This window comes from Aplysia californica, unplaced genomic scaffold (assembly GCF_000002075.1).
Source record: "Aplysia californica isolate F4 #8 unplaced genomic scaffold, AplCal3.0 scaffold00307, whole genome shotgun sequence".
In the NCBI taxonomy this organism is placed as follows: Eukaryota; Metazoa; Mollusca; class Gastropoda; order Aplysiida; family Aplysiidae; genus Aplysia; species Aplysia californica.
The window spans coordinates 775,707-792,030 of record NW_004797577.1 but is presented as its reverse complement, the minus strand read 5'-3'; the positions used below and the strand labels follow the sequence as shown (position 1 = coordinate 792,030).

General features: G+C 38.7%; 1 protein-coding gene across 1 annotated transcript in view; it reads right to left on the bottom strand.

Annotated features, from left to right (window-relative positions):
• The window catches only part of LOC101854731 (serine/threonine-protein kinase STE20), a gene marked incomplete at its 5' end in the record, with an annotated part of 45,385 nt that extends 32,044 nt beyond the window's left edge, over positions 1-13,341 (bottom strand). The window contains 7 exon segments of the mRNA XM_005101989.3: positions 217-282; positions 2,082-2,183; positions 5,172-5,252; positions 6,360-6,461; positions 7,149-7,182; positions 12,150-12,202; positions 13,225-13,341. Coding sequence (XP_005102046.1) covers positions 217-282; positions 2,082-2,183; positions 5,172-5,252; positions 6,360-6,461; positions 7,149-7,182; positions 12,150-12,202; positions 13,225-13,328 — 542 coding nt within the window.
• Positions 13,342-16,324: the final 2,983 nt, after the last annotated feature.

The following is a 16,324-nucleotide window of genomic DNA, read 5'->3' as shown; positions in this document are numbered from 1 at the left end:
AAAGAGAGACGAAATTAATTTTGAAATAAAAATTAATAGCCTTAACATATTGCCCTAGCTTTCACAACATTTACCCCCACCCCACCCCTTTTTCACAAGAAGTGTGAGTATTTAATTAGCACTGACAATGTCATTTGGCCTCGACATTTTGCAAATTTACAGAGACACAAGCTAACAGATACTAAAACAACATACTTTAATCTTCTGCCATCTTACAAGCTTCTTCCAGGATTTTCTTTAGCACTGACAGAAAATCTAGGCTCCGCAGGAATATTGCTGATTCTGAAACAAAGTGTACATACAAACTGTTTTATCTCTATTCAATGTTAAAATTTAAAAGGGGTTTAACAAGAGACTTCATTTACGACTACTCTGCATCTGTTCAGTCAGCTTTCTGCAGCTTCTTGTAAAGATTTTTTTAAACCCTGAAACTCTGACTTTTTCTAAGGTATGCACCATCATCACCACAGTGCTAGATGTGAAACAGACATATGCAGTCATAGTTGTTCATTTATTTCTTTCCCATGATGCTCTAAAAAAAAACCTATCCTCCTGGTCTTTCCCCATCACCCGTTCGCTCAGGTTTTTTAAGTACAGTCGACCCTGTGTAAGACAGAATCGCAAGGGAGCTAGAAAAAATTATGTCTTAGACAGTTTGCGTCTTAGACAGGGGAATTTAGGAGGGAGATGGAGGGGGTTTGCAAAGACCCAGCCTTTGGGATCAAGGATCGCTGATCCTGTCGGCAAGCAGCGGTCAAAACTTCACACCTCTCAACTGCTATCGTCTCATAATGGGTCAGTCTTACTTATCCAATTACCACGAGTGCTTGCATTTCATAGGACCACTGTTTGACCTATTAAAAAGAGAAACGTTTGGACATCTCATTAGCGTCCACCCTTAGCCTCACCCACCGGAGTAACAAGCACAGTCAACCAATGCCACCCCTCACTGTCATGTAACAAAGATTCGAGGAATTCTTTTCTCTGCTGGCCGTACGATCAGGGCGGCAGGCATTGGACAAATTAATTTCACACCTCTGGCTTCTGGCTACCCAGGAAAGTTTCCGTTATGGCTTGCTACTCAAGCACTATCACTTCCACCCCACCCTAAGCATCTGTATTGCTCAGGGCTCACATCGATGGGGTAACATCTATCCTCAAATAGCACCCTACTCCCCTTCCTCGACTGGCGGCATGGCGTTAAGTTTACAGCCAGAGGAACCAAACTTGTGAGTTTTGTTTCAATTCAGGGCTGGTTGGGCTAAAGGCAGGTTTCTATTTTACACAGGTTTCTGTTCAAGCAGATTCGACTGTAAGTTGCTCTGGGTCTACACCTGCCTCATTTGCTGACAATTTTTCCTGTGAGGGCAAGACGTTCAAGGCCTTTGGGTCAATTCAAGTGCTCCAGAAACTGCATTTGTCTCTTCCAAATAGTTTTCATTGATGAGCAACCGACATCGGCTTTTTCAGTACTTTTTCATTTGATTTTTTTTCATCAATAAAATTATCAAAAGCGTCCTTAGACAACAGATTCCTGTTGCTTCTATTTTATTTTCATATTTTGGGTAAATTTCCAGCATTCACAGCCATACAGAAGGGCCTACCACACATAGCCTTTTACAACCTTATTTTAATACTCATTGAGATGTTTGTATTTCTCAACAACTACTAAAATAAAGGTTCTAAATGATCATGTTGATCAACCCTTCTATAGGGCTGTGAATGCTGGAAAATGTTTATCTTTGTCTATGACAAAACATAATTCTGACCACCAAGCATTGCTTTTGTTGGTGGGGCAACTTAAATTAGTCAGATTTCAGAAAGTTCTTCACTGTTAGAAAAACAAGGTGCCATTGCATACCAAGCTATCATACAAGATACAAAGACACCAATTTTTTTTGGTTTTAATCTGGAAAAGCAGTGCCTGTGCACTGTTGATGTAACTGGCCCTGCTGCTATCACTGCCAATTGGTCAGTTTTTATACTACTTTCTTTGTAGGAATAATTGTAGTTTAAGGAGGATACTTTGACTAATATTCCGATGTGTTGGAGAACTTGTACATAAAAACCTGGTGCCGTACTTGGACTGAACAGCAGCGCCATGGGGAAGTCCAACACGATCTAGTCTTCTGTTCGTTGGGTTGTCAACATAAGTTTTCACGAAGGAGCTGTTGGAATCATTTCTGGGGAAGTCAGTCAGTTCACATTATAAAAATGAACATTTCATACATTTTCAGATTACTTGCCATATATGGAAACTGAAAATAAGTAATATTTTAAGCACAAATAACTATTAACTTAAGCTTTAAAAGTTCTATTCATGAAACCATGTCCAATAACCTGTATTCTTTGCTGACATTTCAGCCTTTGCTCTTGTCTTAGCCTCAAATTTTGTAAACCACTCATAGTTTTCAGAGAATTCAACATTCATCTAATATAAATCCTTTATCCCAAGTAAGCAGTCAGTTACATTTTACACTGAGGTCCCAATACAATAGACATAAATTATAGACTTATAGAGTTCTTTGTCAGGCAGTATTAATTTTTTTTTTAAACCGAGATTTCATTTAATTAACATTAGAATTTTAAAAAATATACGTTTCTGGATTAAATTGCTTTGCATCCTCAACATTAGTATCCGTAACTCAGTTTCACATTTGTGATGTCAAGGTACATGACTCTTATCTTTATTATGGGGATAAGATAATTAGGGGAGTAGCACGCCCTTGGATGACGTCACATTGAGCCGCGGGAACTGGGCCGACGTCATCTGAGAGACACTCACTGAGAGATTCAGTCGCAGACAGGACAAGGACAAGGCAACATCTATCCCAGACGGGGGCCCCCTGACAGACCCGACTCATCGGACCGCCAGGTAACTTTACACACATTGACATTATAGTCTCACATCAGTATTTTTCTCTGGACAGTTCTGACCCAATGTACCAATTTGAATTTATAATTTATACACTTTTCAAGATCTAGGTAGTACAAAAGCGCGCTTTGTTTTACTTTGTGACTTTGTGCGTGTGATCCAAGATGCTAGGCCTATACTGTATGAAATCTGAGAATCTATATGTAGGCCTATTTTATTGTATATTTATATCTGAAACGTGATACGTTAGGCATCATGGTGAAATCCGGCGCCCATTAGAAACGACATTACATCTTTTGAGCAGTATAGGTTTATAAATAACTATAGATTCTAGCTTAATCTCTAAAGCTATGGTTTTTAAATTTAGCAGAGACTTCAAACATTAGAAGTAGGATATTCCCATGTAGATTATTTTGTTAAGTAACTTTTCAATTCTTTAAGTAGTTGTTCCAAAAAATAAAATTTTATGGCCAATTTTCTTTTTTGTTTTAATTTGAAATCTATAGATCTATTCATTCAAGACTCAAAAGCTTGGAAATTTGTTATAGACCCATGACAGCACAACACTTAGTTGGCTAGTGATGGTATGTGCAATAATATAATTCTAATCTTTTGCAGACTAGAACTGATTTTATTCACTCTCTTTGATGTCAGGAGGTTAGCCTAAATCATTAGTAGCCTAATATAAGCCTCACCTCACTTCATGGATTGGCCTACTGCAACCAGCTTGTGCAGCATGAGAGGGGAGCTTGCTAATTGAGCCAAACTTTGCAAATACAGGGTGATCCAAAAAAAAACTAAACAACTTTTTCTGCTGAATATCTCGCTAAAAAATTGTAGCCTACCGGGTTGTAATTTGGAGCAGATGAAATTCATCCAAAAGGATCCGCCCAACCATTAGTACTCAAGGCCACACACACTACACCTTACAGTACGGAGGTGTTTCTAGAATCAAAAGGAGGTAGGGTGAAGTTGCACAAATAGGCAGCATTTGTAGAGTTAACATATCCTGAAAGGTGAATATGGGCTTTGCCATGGAACCGAATGCCACAAAGGAAATTTTCATGCTTTTCAAAACGATGGAGGAATCAAGACCACATTGCTATCCTCTGGTCCATGTCAGATTCACACATAGGAAAAGGGTACAGTCATAGATGAAGATCTACCTTGAGAATGCAGATCGTTGAGATGAAGGAAAGTCCTAGCTGCAGACTTTGTGTACGGACAGCCATCTCATGGGGCTCATCTACACCCTGGTGACGTTTAAAGGGGTGCGAACGGTGTGTGTTTGACTCGAAGTGGTCATTTTGTCTGGGAATTTTAGTTCTGATTCTCTACAGATCCTAACAGTAACAGATGGATCATTTTTCCCCCTTGACATCAAAGAAGGCCTTAAGAACACTTTAACCTTATTTCCGCACCTTGTGCGAAACTTACAAAATGAGTAGGTGGTGAGGAAATGTTTAATACAAAAAGCTTTTTGCTCTTTACTAATCTTAACCATGATCTCAACAGGCAAAGGAAACTTGAGAAAAACTATCTGCAAACTTCCGTTGGCCTGTTACACTACTGTAGCTTGCAATATGGCCCAATTGTCGGGGCTTTTAGTGGTAGGCTTAATACGAACTAGTGTGTCATGCTACGAAAATGGGGACATAGCTGAAAATGGGTTGTTTTTTACGCGCTATGTAGAGAAAAACTATTCTGTGGATATTTCTAAAATTAATATCTAACAAATTCCTTTTGACTCCAAAATGTTGTGTACAAATTTGATACACAGAACTTCGGGACGGAGGAAAATATTTACCCCCAAATATTTTTGGGTTGGTTTTTTTTTTTGTATCACCCTGTACTTCACTGGTACATTTGTGAGCTATTTTCAAATGCAGGAAGAATAGTTCAAAAAGCATTTCAAAGCAAGGCTCAAAACAACAAACTTAAAAAAAAATGAAGTTTACGAAGACAATTAACCAAAATAAAAAACAAAATATCTATTCTTCGACACAAATACTCCTCCCCCACCCCAAAAATCGATACATTTTACTAAATAGTAAGACTAACCTATAAATAAATTTATTTTTTTTTTTTTAATTTGGAAAAAAAAATTAATAGCCTCAACATATCGCCCCAGCTTTCACTAAATTCACCCCCACCCCACCCCTTTTGCACAATAAGTGTGAGTGTTTAATTAGCACTGAGATATGGCACTCTTGACACAGACAATGTCATTTGGCCTCGACATTTTGCAAATTTACAGAGACACAAGCTAACAGATACTAAAACAAAATATTTTAACCTTCTGCCATCTTGCAAGCTTCTTCCAGGATTTTCTTTAGCACTGACAGAAAATCTAGGCTCCGCAGGAATATTGCTGATTCTGAAACAAAGTGTACATACAAACTGTTTTATCTCTATTCAATGTTAAAATTAAAAAGGGGATCAACAAGAAACTTCATTTACGACTACTATGCGAAAGAAATGCTTTTACTAATTTGGCTGCATCTATTCAGTCTGCTTTCAGCAGCTTCTTGTTGTTTTATTAAACCCTGAAACTCTGACTTTTTCTGAGGTATGCACCATCATCACCATGAAGTGCTCAATGTGAAACAGACATATGCAGTCATAGTTGTTCATCTATTTCTTTCCCAAGATGCTCTCCAAAAAAACTATATAATCCTGGTCTTTCACCCATCACCCGTTTGGTCAGGTTTTTTCACGTAAGTTGCTCTGGGTCTACACCTGCCTTGTTTACTGACAACTTTTCCTGTGAGAGCAGGATGTTCAAGGCCTTTGTGTCTATTCAAGTGCTCCAGAAACTGCATTTGTCTCTTCATAATAGTTCTCATTGGTGAGCAGCTGACATCGCCTTTTTCAATACTTCTTTTTTCTTTGATGTTTTTTTTTTCCTTTCTATAAAATTATCAAAAGCGTCCTTAAACAGCAGATTCCTGTTGCTTCTATTTTATTTTCACTATCTTTGGTAATTGTTCAGCATTCACAGCCATACAGAAGGGTTGACCACACATAGCCTTTTACAACCTTATTTTAATATTCATTGAGATGTTTGTATTTCTCAACAACAACTAAAATAAAGGTTTTATATGATTCTGTTGATCAACCCTTCTATACTGCTGTGAATGCTGGAAAATGTTTATCTTAGTCTATGACAAAACATAATTCTGAAAACCATGCATTACTTAGATAAGTCAATTTTCAAAAAGTTCTTCACTGTCAGAAAAACAAGTTGCCATTGCATACCAAGCTATCATACAAGATACAAAGACACATAATACACCAAGTCTTTAAAAAATATGGAAAAGCAATGCCTACACATTGTTGATGTAACTGACCCTGCTGCTATCACTGCCACTTGGTCAGTTTTTATACTACTTTCTTTGTAGGAATAATTGTAGTTTAAGGAGGATACTTTGACTAATATTCCGATGTGTTGGAGAACTTGTACATAACAAATCTGGTGCCGTACTTGGACTGAACAGCAGTGCCATGGGGAAGTCCAACACGATCTAGTCTTCTGTTCGTTGGGTTGTCAACATAAGTGTTCACGAAGGATCTGTTGGAATCATTTCTGGGGAAGTCAGTCAGTTCACATTATAAAAATGAACATTTCATACATTTTCAGGTTACATGCCAACTGAAACTGAAAATAGGTAAAGTACTTTAAGCACAAACAACTATTAACTTAGCCTTTAAAAGTTCTATTCATGAAACCAAGTCCAATAACCTGTATTCTTTGCTGACATTCCAGCCTTTACTCTAGTCTTAGCCTCAAATTTTGCAAACCAGTTATAGAGACAACCTGTTCATAGTTTTCAGAGGATTCAACATTCATCTAATATAAATCCTTTATCCCAAGTAAGCAGTCAGTTACATTTCCCACTGAGGTCCCAATACAACAGAAACAAAATATGTAGAGCATGTTCTTAGTGAAGCAGTATTAAAATTTAAAAAACAAACAAATGAGATTTCATTTTGAATCCACATGCTACTCAATTTACAATTTATTCACTTGAAAATCAAACATTGGAAAGTCCCATTTACTCAATTTTTTTATTCTGTAAGAGACAGTAATCAGTTCTTGAATACAGATCGACTGTATATGATTTAAATTCAGTCCAACTGATGTCGGTGTATTTCTAGATTTCAAGAGTTTGATATCATGTTACACTGAAAAATACTCTACTACCAGAACTTAAAATCAAGCCATTTAATCGCATGAGATTACAGCTCAACTTTAGTGTACTGAATGACTTACGTAGAGTAAGAGCTTGGCGAGAAAGAAGACGATGCTGAGGATCAATACAAATGCAGATGAAATCACTCTCCAATAACATGATCAGAGAAACATACTTCCACTCCAGCTCAGTAAAAAAAAACTTGTGAAATGCTTAGGCATCTGAATTTATAAAACTAACGTCAGTAAACAAAAACATTTAATGTCCAAAAAATTCAACCCATAAAACATTTTCACAAAAAGCAGACCACAAAACAACTTCTTGAACGTTATCAGTAATAACAGGACTTTTGCCTACTCCATCATCTAAAATATTACTAGTCAGAAAGAGTAAGAGTATGGTAATGTTGAATCTTGCAGACTCACAAAAAGCCTGAAAGTATTATTTTCAAATTTATTGTTGATGAAACATTTATAGTAAGAGTAAAAACAGTAATACAAAAAAGCCCATTACATTTTTAAGGATTTAGAATACTATATGTGATCAGAGAGCGAATGTTGTTTATTAAATGTGTATGTTTGTTAATAATTAAGTCTGAGAAAGAGAGAAATTGTTCCAAAGAAACTTCTTATACGATAATAGCAGTAAATCTCTAAGCCACGAGAGACCTCTCTACAAAAGTACAGAGTATATTCAGCTCTCACCGATTCAAAGTGAAACTCCATAATCCTCAAAATGGTACCCTTAAAAGACTATTCTTCTTTCAAAACCCAAAAAAGTGATTAAAACTAAGCTTGTAAATAAAGTAAATGAGGAAAACATAAAAGCTGATTCAGACTAACATTAGCCAAATATACATCATGCATAACATTGGTAGGCTGAAAATACAGGAACATTTGTTATTGTTGACTACCTGAATTCTCATAATCTAGGGTAAGAACACTTGGTATTTAGCTGGCAACATATTTTTAAAACAGCATGGACCAGATAGACAGAGAAGTTCATTTGTACCTACCAAATGAACTTTTTGCCGAGAAAAGAAAGGTCAGTTGTTGTTTTTTATAATCTTGTTAAAAAAGGGTTCTGATCACCAGCTGTGGCACTTGCTTTAACAATGTCATTGAAGCAACAAGTGAGTCAGTGTCTCTGGAGTATATAGAATATACTCTACTTTGACTTTTTCTTTGACTTTTTCATCCTCTGTTGTCGTTAAGCGTCGAGGAGAGATGCTGTTTTCCATAGTAGGCTAGCTCCGCAGCTCTTTCAGTTGTGATATTACGTTTTCTAAGCGTTTCCTTGACACCGTCGATCCACCTTTTTGCGTGGCCTTCATCTTCCTTTATAGCCTGAATGCTTGGTATTGTATACTCTCAAGGCTGGCTGGCCAGGTGACATACGTAACACGTGGCCAAACCATTTTATTCTCTGCCTTTCTATGCAATGTAAACTAGTCAACAAAAGTTCAGGAACGTACTGTAAAAAGAGTGATATATTTGTATACATTCTTTCGAGGTTTTACTTTTACTCGTAAAACTAGATATTGGTGAAATGTTACTCTATGACTAATGGGATTGTACACACAAGGGTTTGAAGTGCACGTGACTCCTGTGCGATGAGCTGGGGAGGGGGCAAAAAGGTCCAATATTTTCCAATTATCGATTTTTATTCTCTAGCTCTTACAGTCAGAAAAAATTATGAACGTTCAAAAATCAGTTTCCAATTGCAAGATTCATGTCTCGTGAGTGACTTGCACTCGCTCATTTGCACTGTGGATACACCATTCTGCTTCTGTAGGGCTAAGCATAAACATGCCTCCTCGACAGAAAGTGTCTGATGTAAACAGAGGACGAGCCATTGCTTAGGTACAAGATGGTGTTTCACTCCGACAAGTTGCTACACGTCTTCGAGTGTCCGTTTCTGTCATTTCACGGCTGATTCAGCGTGCCAACGCCACTGGTAGTGCCCAAGAGCGACCCAGATCAGGTCGACCAAGAGCCACTAATACAAGGGAAGACCGATTCATTCATAAACAGGCTCCGCAGTCGAGATCCGCTCCAGAAAATCACATCGGCAACTCGTGTTAACATTAGTTGTCAGACAATACGAAGACGTCTTCATGAGTTTGGACTTAATGATGCACGTCACCAGCAGTCCGCCAGCGTCTCACCCCAGCACACAGGGCTGCTCGTCTTGCCTTTTGGCGACGCCAAGTAAGATGGACACGTCAACAGTGGGCAAATGTTCTCTTCAGCGACGAGTCCCAGTTCTCTATGCATCACAATGACGGCCGTATCAGGGTTTGGAGGCGACCCGGAGAGCGGCTCCTCTATGAAGCCGTCAGAGAAGTGATGCCTTTTGGAGGTGGTTCCGTGATGGTATGGGGTGCTTTCAGTCTGAACCACAGAACACCTCTGTACCAAGTGCAAGGGAATCTCACTGCAATACGTTACCGAAATGAGATACTCCGTCCATTAGCACTACCCACTCTGCAGCAGATGGGGCCACATGCAGTGTACCAGGATGACAACGCCCGACCTCATAGAGCGTTGCTTGTCCAAAACTTCATGCAGCAGGCTGGCATCAACCGAATGGACTGGCCGGCCTGCAGTCCGGACTTGAATCCCATAGAAAACCTCTGGGATGAGCTGCAACGTCGAGTCAGAGACAACCACACCCCTCCAGGAGACGCGCAGCAACTGTTTCAGATGCTGTAGGCAGAGTGACAGGGGACGCCTCAGAGAGTATTCACCAACCTCATGAACTCGATGAGGAGCCGGTGTACTAAGTGCCAGGACAAATGTGGTGGGCATACTCATTATTGAAATCATCTGAATTGTTTTGTTTTTGTTGCAGTCAGAAGTTAAAATAACTTCAAAACCGCTTGACAATTTTTGGGATTTGGGATTTCAACCCCTACCAAACTCGATTAACTTTTCAAGCAAGTTAAAATGGAATAACTTAATTTTCTTTTTTGGTACTTGCTATACACATGTTGATTAAAATGTGTACCAAATCCCATTGCGTGTTGAAGTTTTCTTTCGAAGTTATACACTTTTTCTCAAATGTTCCTTAATTTTTGTTGACTAGTTTAGTTGCTCCTACTTCTTCATTTCTGTGCCTGTCCCGTCTTGTGATGTTACGGGTTTTGCGGAGACATTTCATTTCGAATGCAGCGATTTTGCTTTCAAGGGTTTTACTTTTAATGTCCAGGTCTGGCACTGGCAGCATAATGTTGGTATGAATACTAAGGTGATAAGCTTTTTGTGTCCATGGAGATGTTTGGGAGATAGGAGGGTTGCGAGCTGGTAGGTGACAGCATTGGCTTTTTGAGTTCGCATTTCTATTTCTCTGTCTATGGACCCGTTTTCAGAAAAAGTACGGCCAAGATATTTAAACTCCTTCACCTTTTTCAGTTGTTTGCTATTGACATGATGGTCAGAGGACTAAGATTTCGGCTCACTTTCATAACTTCTCTTTTTGATGAGCTTATTTTCATATTAAATTACTCGCAGCTGTTGTTCAGTTTGGTAGTATGATTTTGGAGACTTTGCTGGTTTGGATGAAAAAGACATTGGTCGTCTGCAAAAAAGAAGTTCATTTAGGCTTTCTGTACTTTGGTTTGCGTGTTTGCGTTATTGTGTTCTTATAATAATATATTATAAAAGGGAGGGGAGATAGAACGCATCCCTGTCGTACTCCATATCTTACTTTGAACCAGTCTGTAATGCCTTCCTTCGTTCTTACTGAGCTTCTGCTGTTGGTATAGAGTATTGGCTTTATCTAACACTTGTCCTCTGATGTATACTTTTCGAGTGTTTTCCAGAGTCTTGCAAGGTTTACTCTGTCAAAAGCCTTCTCCGGGTCTATAAAGACGTTGTTTGATTATATACATATTATATACATATATGTATAGGCCTACATATATATCATATACATATATACATATATGTATACATATATATCATATCTATATGTGTGACCTTGTGGGTTAGTCCTTTTGGACAAAGTCTAGCGGAGTAAACCGTACAAAAATCCAAAATCCAGCAGAAAGCAAAGGGAAACCACTGTTGAATGCTTTTCCCAAGAACGTCATAGATCAACGCAAAATTAAAAACATCGAGCCAATCCTATTATACGGGTGCGAAGCATGGACAATCAATAGACAGCTGGAAAAACAATTGCGGCGACAAAGTTGTGGTTCATAAGATGCATGCTGCATATATCTCATGGAGAGCTAGAAAAACAAATCAAGAAGTCTTCGTTGAAGCGAATTGCAGATGACAGCTTATGATTATACGAAAGCGACGCAAAATTCATTGGACACACAATGCGAAAGAAGCATTGGAGAATAGTGGAACAACATCCAAGTTTGATGGAAAGAGAGGCAGAGGCAGACAGAGGGAAAAGATACTGGACATGGTGACAACATTGCTGGGAACAGCAAGAACAACAGACGCCATCACTACAACGCTAGACAGAGTGAAGTAGAGGTCCATGATCGCCTACGCCAGTCAGCAAGGCACCTGATGAATATGTGTAAGGCAGCGTGGTTAAATCAGGCGCTCGTCAAAATAATGAAAATGAAGAAACCGGCATTTTTTCATCAGTTTTGCAATTGTTATGACTTTATATTTTTGGATCAACATCTTGTATGTCCATTTAAAAACACATTTCTGTGTGGATTTTACTGAAAAATGTTGATTAAAGGTAGAAAAACTGTAAATTTTCAGTTCCCAGGACTCTCAAGCTATGGAAATCACTATACTTCAGTGGCCGTTTTCTCGCTAATTTTACTTTTGAATCCAGGTGACCCCACATCTTTGATCGCAAATATCTCGACTTCTCTTCAAAATAAATGGGTATTTTCAGCGAAAGCAAGACAAATGAACACGCTTTAAGGTGATACCAATAATTCCAAATACCCCTGTGTGTGTGTGTGTGTGTGTGTGTGTGTGTGTGTGTGTGTGTGTGTGTGTGAGTGAGTGTGTGTGTGCTATGAACATTCACAACAGCTGAGTGCAACAACATCAACGAGATGGAAATAGTGGTAGGCCTATAGAAAAAAGGTCGCAATACTGTACCTCCTGATGCTGATGGTGTGAAAGACGCAAAAGACGACCCTTGACTGCCAAACCTGAAAGAAAAAATATATAATTGCAAATAAACCCCTCTTGTTTCCTGAGCTCAGCATGAATGAGTGGATATATTTCTATAAAAACTATTACTAGATCTACTTCATTTCAGAATTGCAGACAATTTCTGCTTACAAATTCACAAGACTGAGAGAGGTAATGGAGGGCATCCCATGCCTAAGGATCATGCTGCAGTGGATCCCTTCGTTCTGTGATGTCTTAGGAAATGAACAGGCGGACAGGATGGCAAAACCTGCTCACCGAAACAACAGCATTAACGACACAGAAATGAAAACTCTCATTTTTTTTTATAAAACAACTATTTAAAGCACAACAGACACCAGAAAACGACCATGCATGAGCTGTACCACCAACAACAAGTGATTATCTTCTGACTAAGAAGTCCACACACAAAACTCAGGGCAAACATGTGCTGTTGTTTTGAACTAGTAAAATCATTAAAATGCCAGTGTGCAGAGGCAGAACAAATTGTGGAACATGTCCCCCGGAAGTGCAGGACACACAGGACCCTGAAACAGGAAACGTGGCCAACCGCATTGACACTACAGGAGAAGTTGAACGGGCCAATAGAAGAACTAAGCAGAACGGTCCAGTATTATGACAGATAGATGTACTCCACTTCAAGAATGATGCGATCAAGAAGAAGAAGAAGACAACAACTTGTGGCGAGATAGCTGAAAGATGATATCAAAAGGTATTAAAGAATGATGAAATTTGCCTCAGGAACAAACAAGAGATAAGCAGGTGAGATTATTAAAAGAAGGAGAGCTCACAATAAAAAAGAAAGGTGTCCTCACGGCAAGAGCCTTTGTCCTAAAGATTATAGTTTCTGACAGCAGCTTTTTTTTCAGCTATTTTTTTTCAACCCTCAGTTCCCCTCTTGAATGCATTTGTTTGGTCTTTATTGTGACAAATATAATTTGAAAAGTATTTTTTTCTCAACACTGGATATCAACAGAATATGAATTTATTTTACATAAATGATGACCTCACTGTAACTAACCTGTTGTGGACAGTTCCAGAACTCCTGCTGAAGACAGCTGCTCCATGAGGAAGTCCTACACGCCCTAAACTCCTGTTTTGAGCGTTATCCACATAAAATGGCATACTTGCACTGGTACTGAAAAACGACAATATTAACATGCAGTAAAGAGAGTAGGGGTGTGCGAGTCCAGTATTTTTAGACTCAAATCTCAGTCCGAGAACTGGTATCTTGAGCACAAGCTGTGTGATATTCTGATTTTTCGTGTGCAGCGGTGAAGCGAGAGACTGACTTTGTCTTGGGACTGTGAGATTTTATACAATTTTTATCATTTTTATATTTTATAAACTAGATCTAGGAACTACTGCTGAGTCGCGAGCGCGAGAACGGAACAGAATCGCCACTCTTGCCTTCGGAACGCGATTCACGATTCACTTCAGCGGAACCCGGAACAGTATCGCAAAACGATTCCCGATTCACTCTCCTGTCGCTTTCACCACCTTGTGGCTTGTTTAACCTACTGCTGAGTTGAGTCACGAGCGCAAGAACGGAACGGAACACTTAGTATGGCTCCCCTTATTTTACAAAAGATGGTATAGTCCAACCCCCCTATTAAAACAAAATGAACGGGGTCCAACCAATAGATAGGCCCTATTAATCTCTCTGGGTTGGGCTTTTTTTCAGATTGTCTTTATAACACGTTAATTTATCAAGCAATATTTAGTGTCTAGAGTCTGACTGAATTTTTTTGGTACAAAACACACTTTTCATAATTTGGCATATTCACTTTCCAATGTTTTATATCCACGTTTGGAAAATTCACGTATAGGCCTATGGCATAGACCTGTTATTTAACTACCACACTTCTGTCCCCCCTCCCCCCCGGTCAATATCAGTCGTAAGATGCAGTGTCCTATTATCAGCTACGAGGGTCAAAAGACAAAAAAGTTACTTTCCATGACAGTTTGATCAATTCTGTTTCATTTCAGAACAAAATAAACAACTATAATCGACTATAAATATTTTATATTGATTTTTCTGGAGTTGTGTGGGGTTTGTTGTGAGCTTGGGTGACGAGATAAAGGAATTTGAACCTTGCTGGTGTGTAGTTGTGAGATTATTTACAGAAGCATATAGGGTACCTCATGGCCACCTTCGCCTGGACCAAAGATGGTAGTAGAGAATATTTACTTCAACATTCTTCATTCGCAACTTTTTAAAAAGATGATTGTGACACCTTTTCGAGCATGAAAATAATCTGAAATGTAAACAACTTGTTGTCACTATGCACGACTGAGCGCTCTGATTTGTTACATGGGATAAGAACGGTAACTGCTAGCTGTTATCGTCTGTTGATCTTTCAGTTTTACACTTGGATTGACTTTAAAAGTTCGTTTTTTAAATTGTGTTTTAGTGCTTTTATTAAAAGATTAATTAACCCTCTTCTAGATCTCTCAAAGCGTACTCCTTACAAAGAGGTCTCCGAGGCGGTCAATGTGCATGTGCGTGTGTATGTATGTGTGTGCGTGTGTTTGTGTGTTTGCATGTCTGTCTGTGTGTGTGTGTGTGTGTGTGTGTGTGTGTGTGTGTGTGTGTGTGTGTATGTGTGTGTGTGTGTATGAATACGCGCGTGTGTGTGTGTGTGTACTCTCGAATGTTTATGGTGCTATTGCAAAGGTATAATTAGGCAGCGTAAACACGGCACGTAAGCCAACTCGTGGCCTTCCGAGTGCATGATTTCTGCGAAATGGGAGTAATTCAGATAGCTCTTTCTTTGGATTTTTGCTGTAAAACACCAAATTATGATGTACACTTTTGAAAAGTTCAGATTTTCTTCATTACAATAGTGTAAGTTCTCGCGACACCCAAAAGGATATAAGCAGCGGATAACAGTAAAAGTAAGACAATAGAGTAAGTTGTTTGTATTTCTGATTATTTGGAGCTAGAGAATTGCTGTGGAAAGGAAAGCCCCTCGAGGTCAACCGGTTCAAAATGACACCCATGCATTCGAATGCTATGCAGAAAGACTGATGATTAAATACCGTCTTTTCATTGGCGAAGAACTATGCAGCTTTTGAGCGTGGTTTCTCGTGGTATATATTTGTAATTTGGCGTTTGGATAGAAAGCCTTTAAAAAAAGCGTCTACGTTTTCATAGTTTTCAAAGACCCTTTTAAACATGAAATGGGTAAAATACCGGCTAAAAACGGTACCAATAGAAGGAATAGTTATTTTTCTATTAGAATAAAGTCATCGGCTTGGAATTTTTTTGCAAGAATCCTTCTGTGAAACTACTGGAGTACTCAGTACACTACAGTATAGAGCCGACTCGCTCGTCGCGAGGGCTGGTACGGCCCCGGCCGGGACAACGCTCGGTGTTTTTATTGAAATAAAGACAGATTATCATGTTTGAGTTATAAAATACTGATTTGTAATGATCTCAGTCGTGAAAAAAATTAATAAATGAGCCCCTCTTTTTTAGACTCCTGGTATGTGAGGTTGCAATATAATAGTACATGTATATAATATATGTATATATATATACATGTATATATATATATATATATATATATATATATATATATATATATATATATATATATATACTCTGTCACATTTTAAGTATACACGGTGCTAAAATGAAAATTGCTAGTTTCACAAAGAGTCGATATTCTTTAAAATTTCAGAAATACGAATTCTATCAGTTTTAAAGACGAAAAAAGCAACAACAATACGGAATGTTAACTTTACAGGTTTATTCATGACTTACAAGAGTGTGGGGGTGGTCTACAAAAGTAACACGATCAGTAGCGTTGATGACGGCCTGGCATCGTCGCCGCCTTGAATCAGTCAATCGTTGCACTGCCTGTTGAGGGATGTTATTTCACTTTTCATGCGATGCTCTCTCAAGTTGAGAAAGTGTCTGAGGCTGGGGTTGTCGCATGTTGTTCAACTCACCTCTGGTTAGTCTTGCCGTTTTGAAACGATTCCGTAGATGCGACAGGCGTATAAAAAGATCCTCTCTTTGAGTAGTTTTTCTTCTCCCACGTTGGCGGCGTCGATCCTTTCCTGATTTTGTTGTATTTTCGCAATCCATTGTTGTGTACACAGTTCTTCGTGTT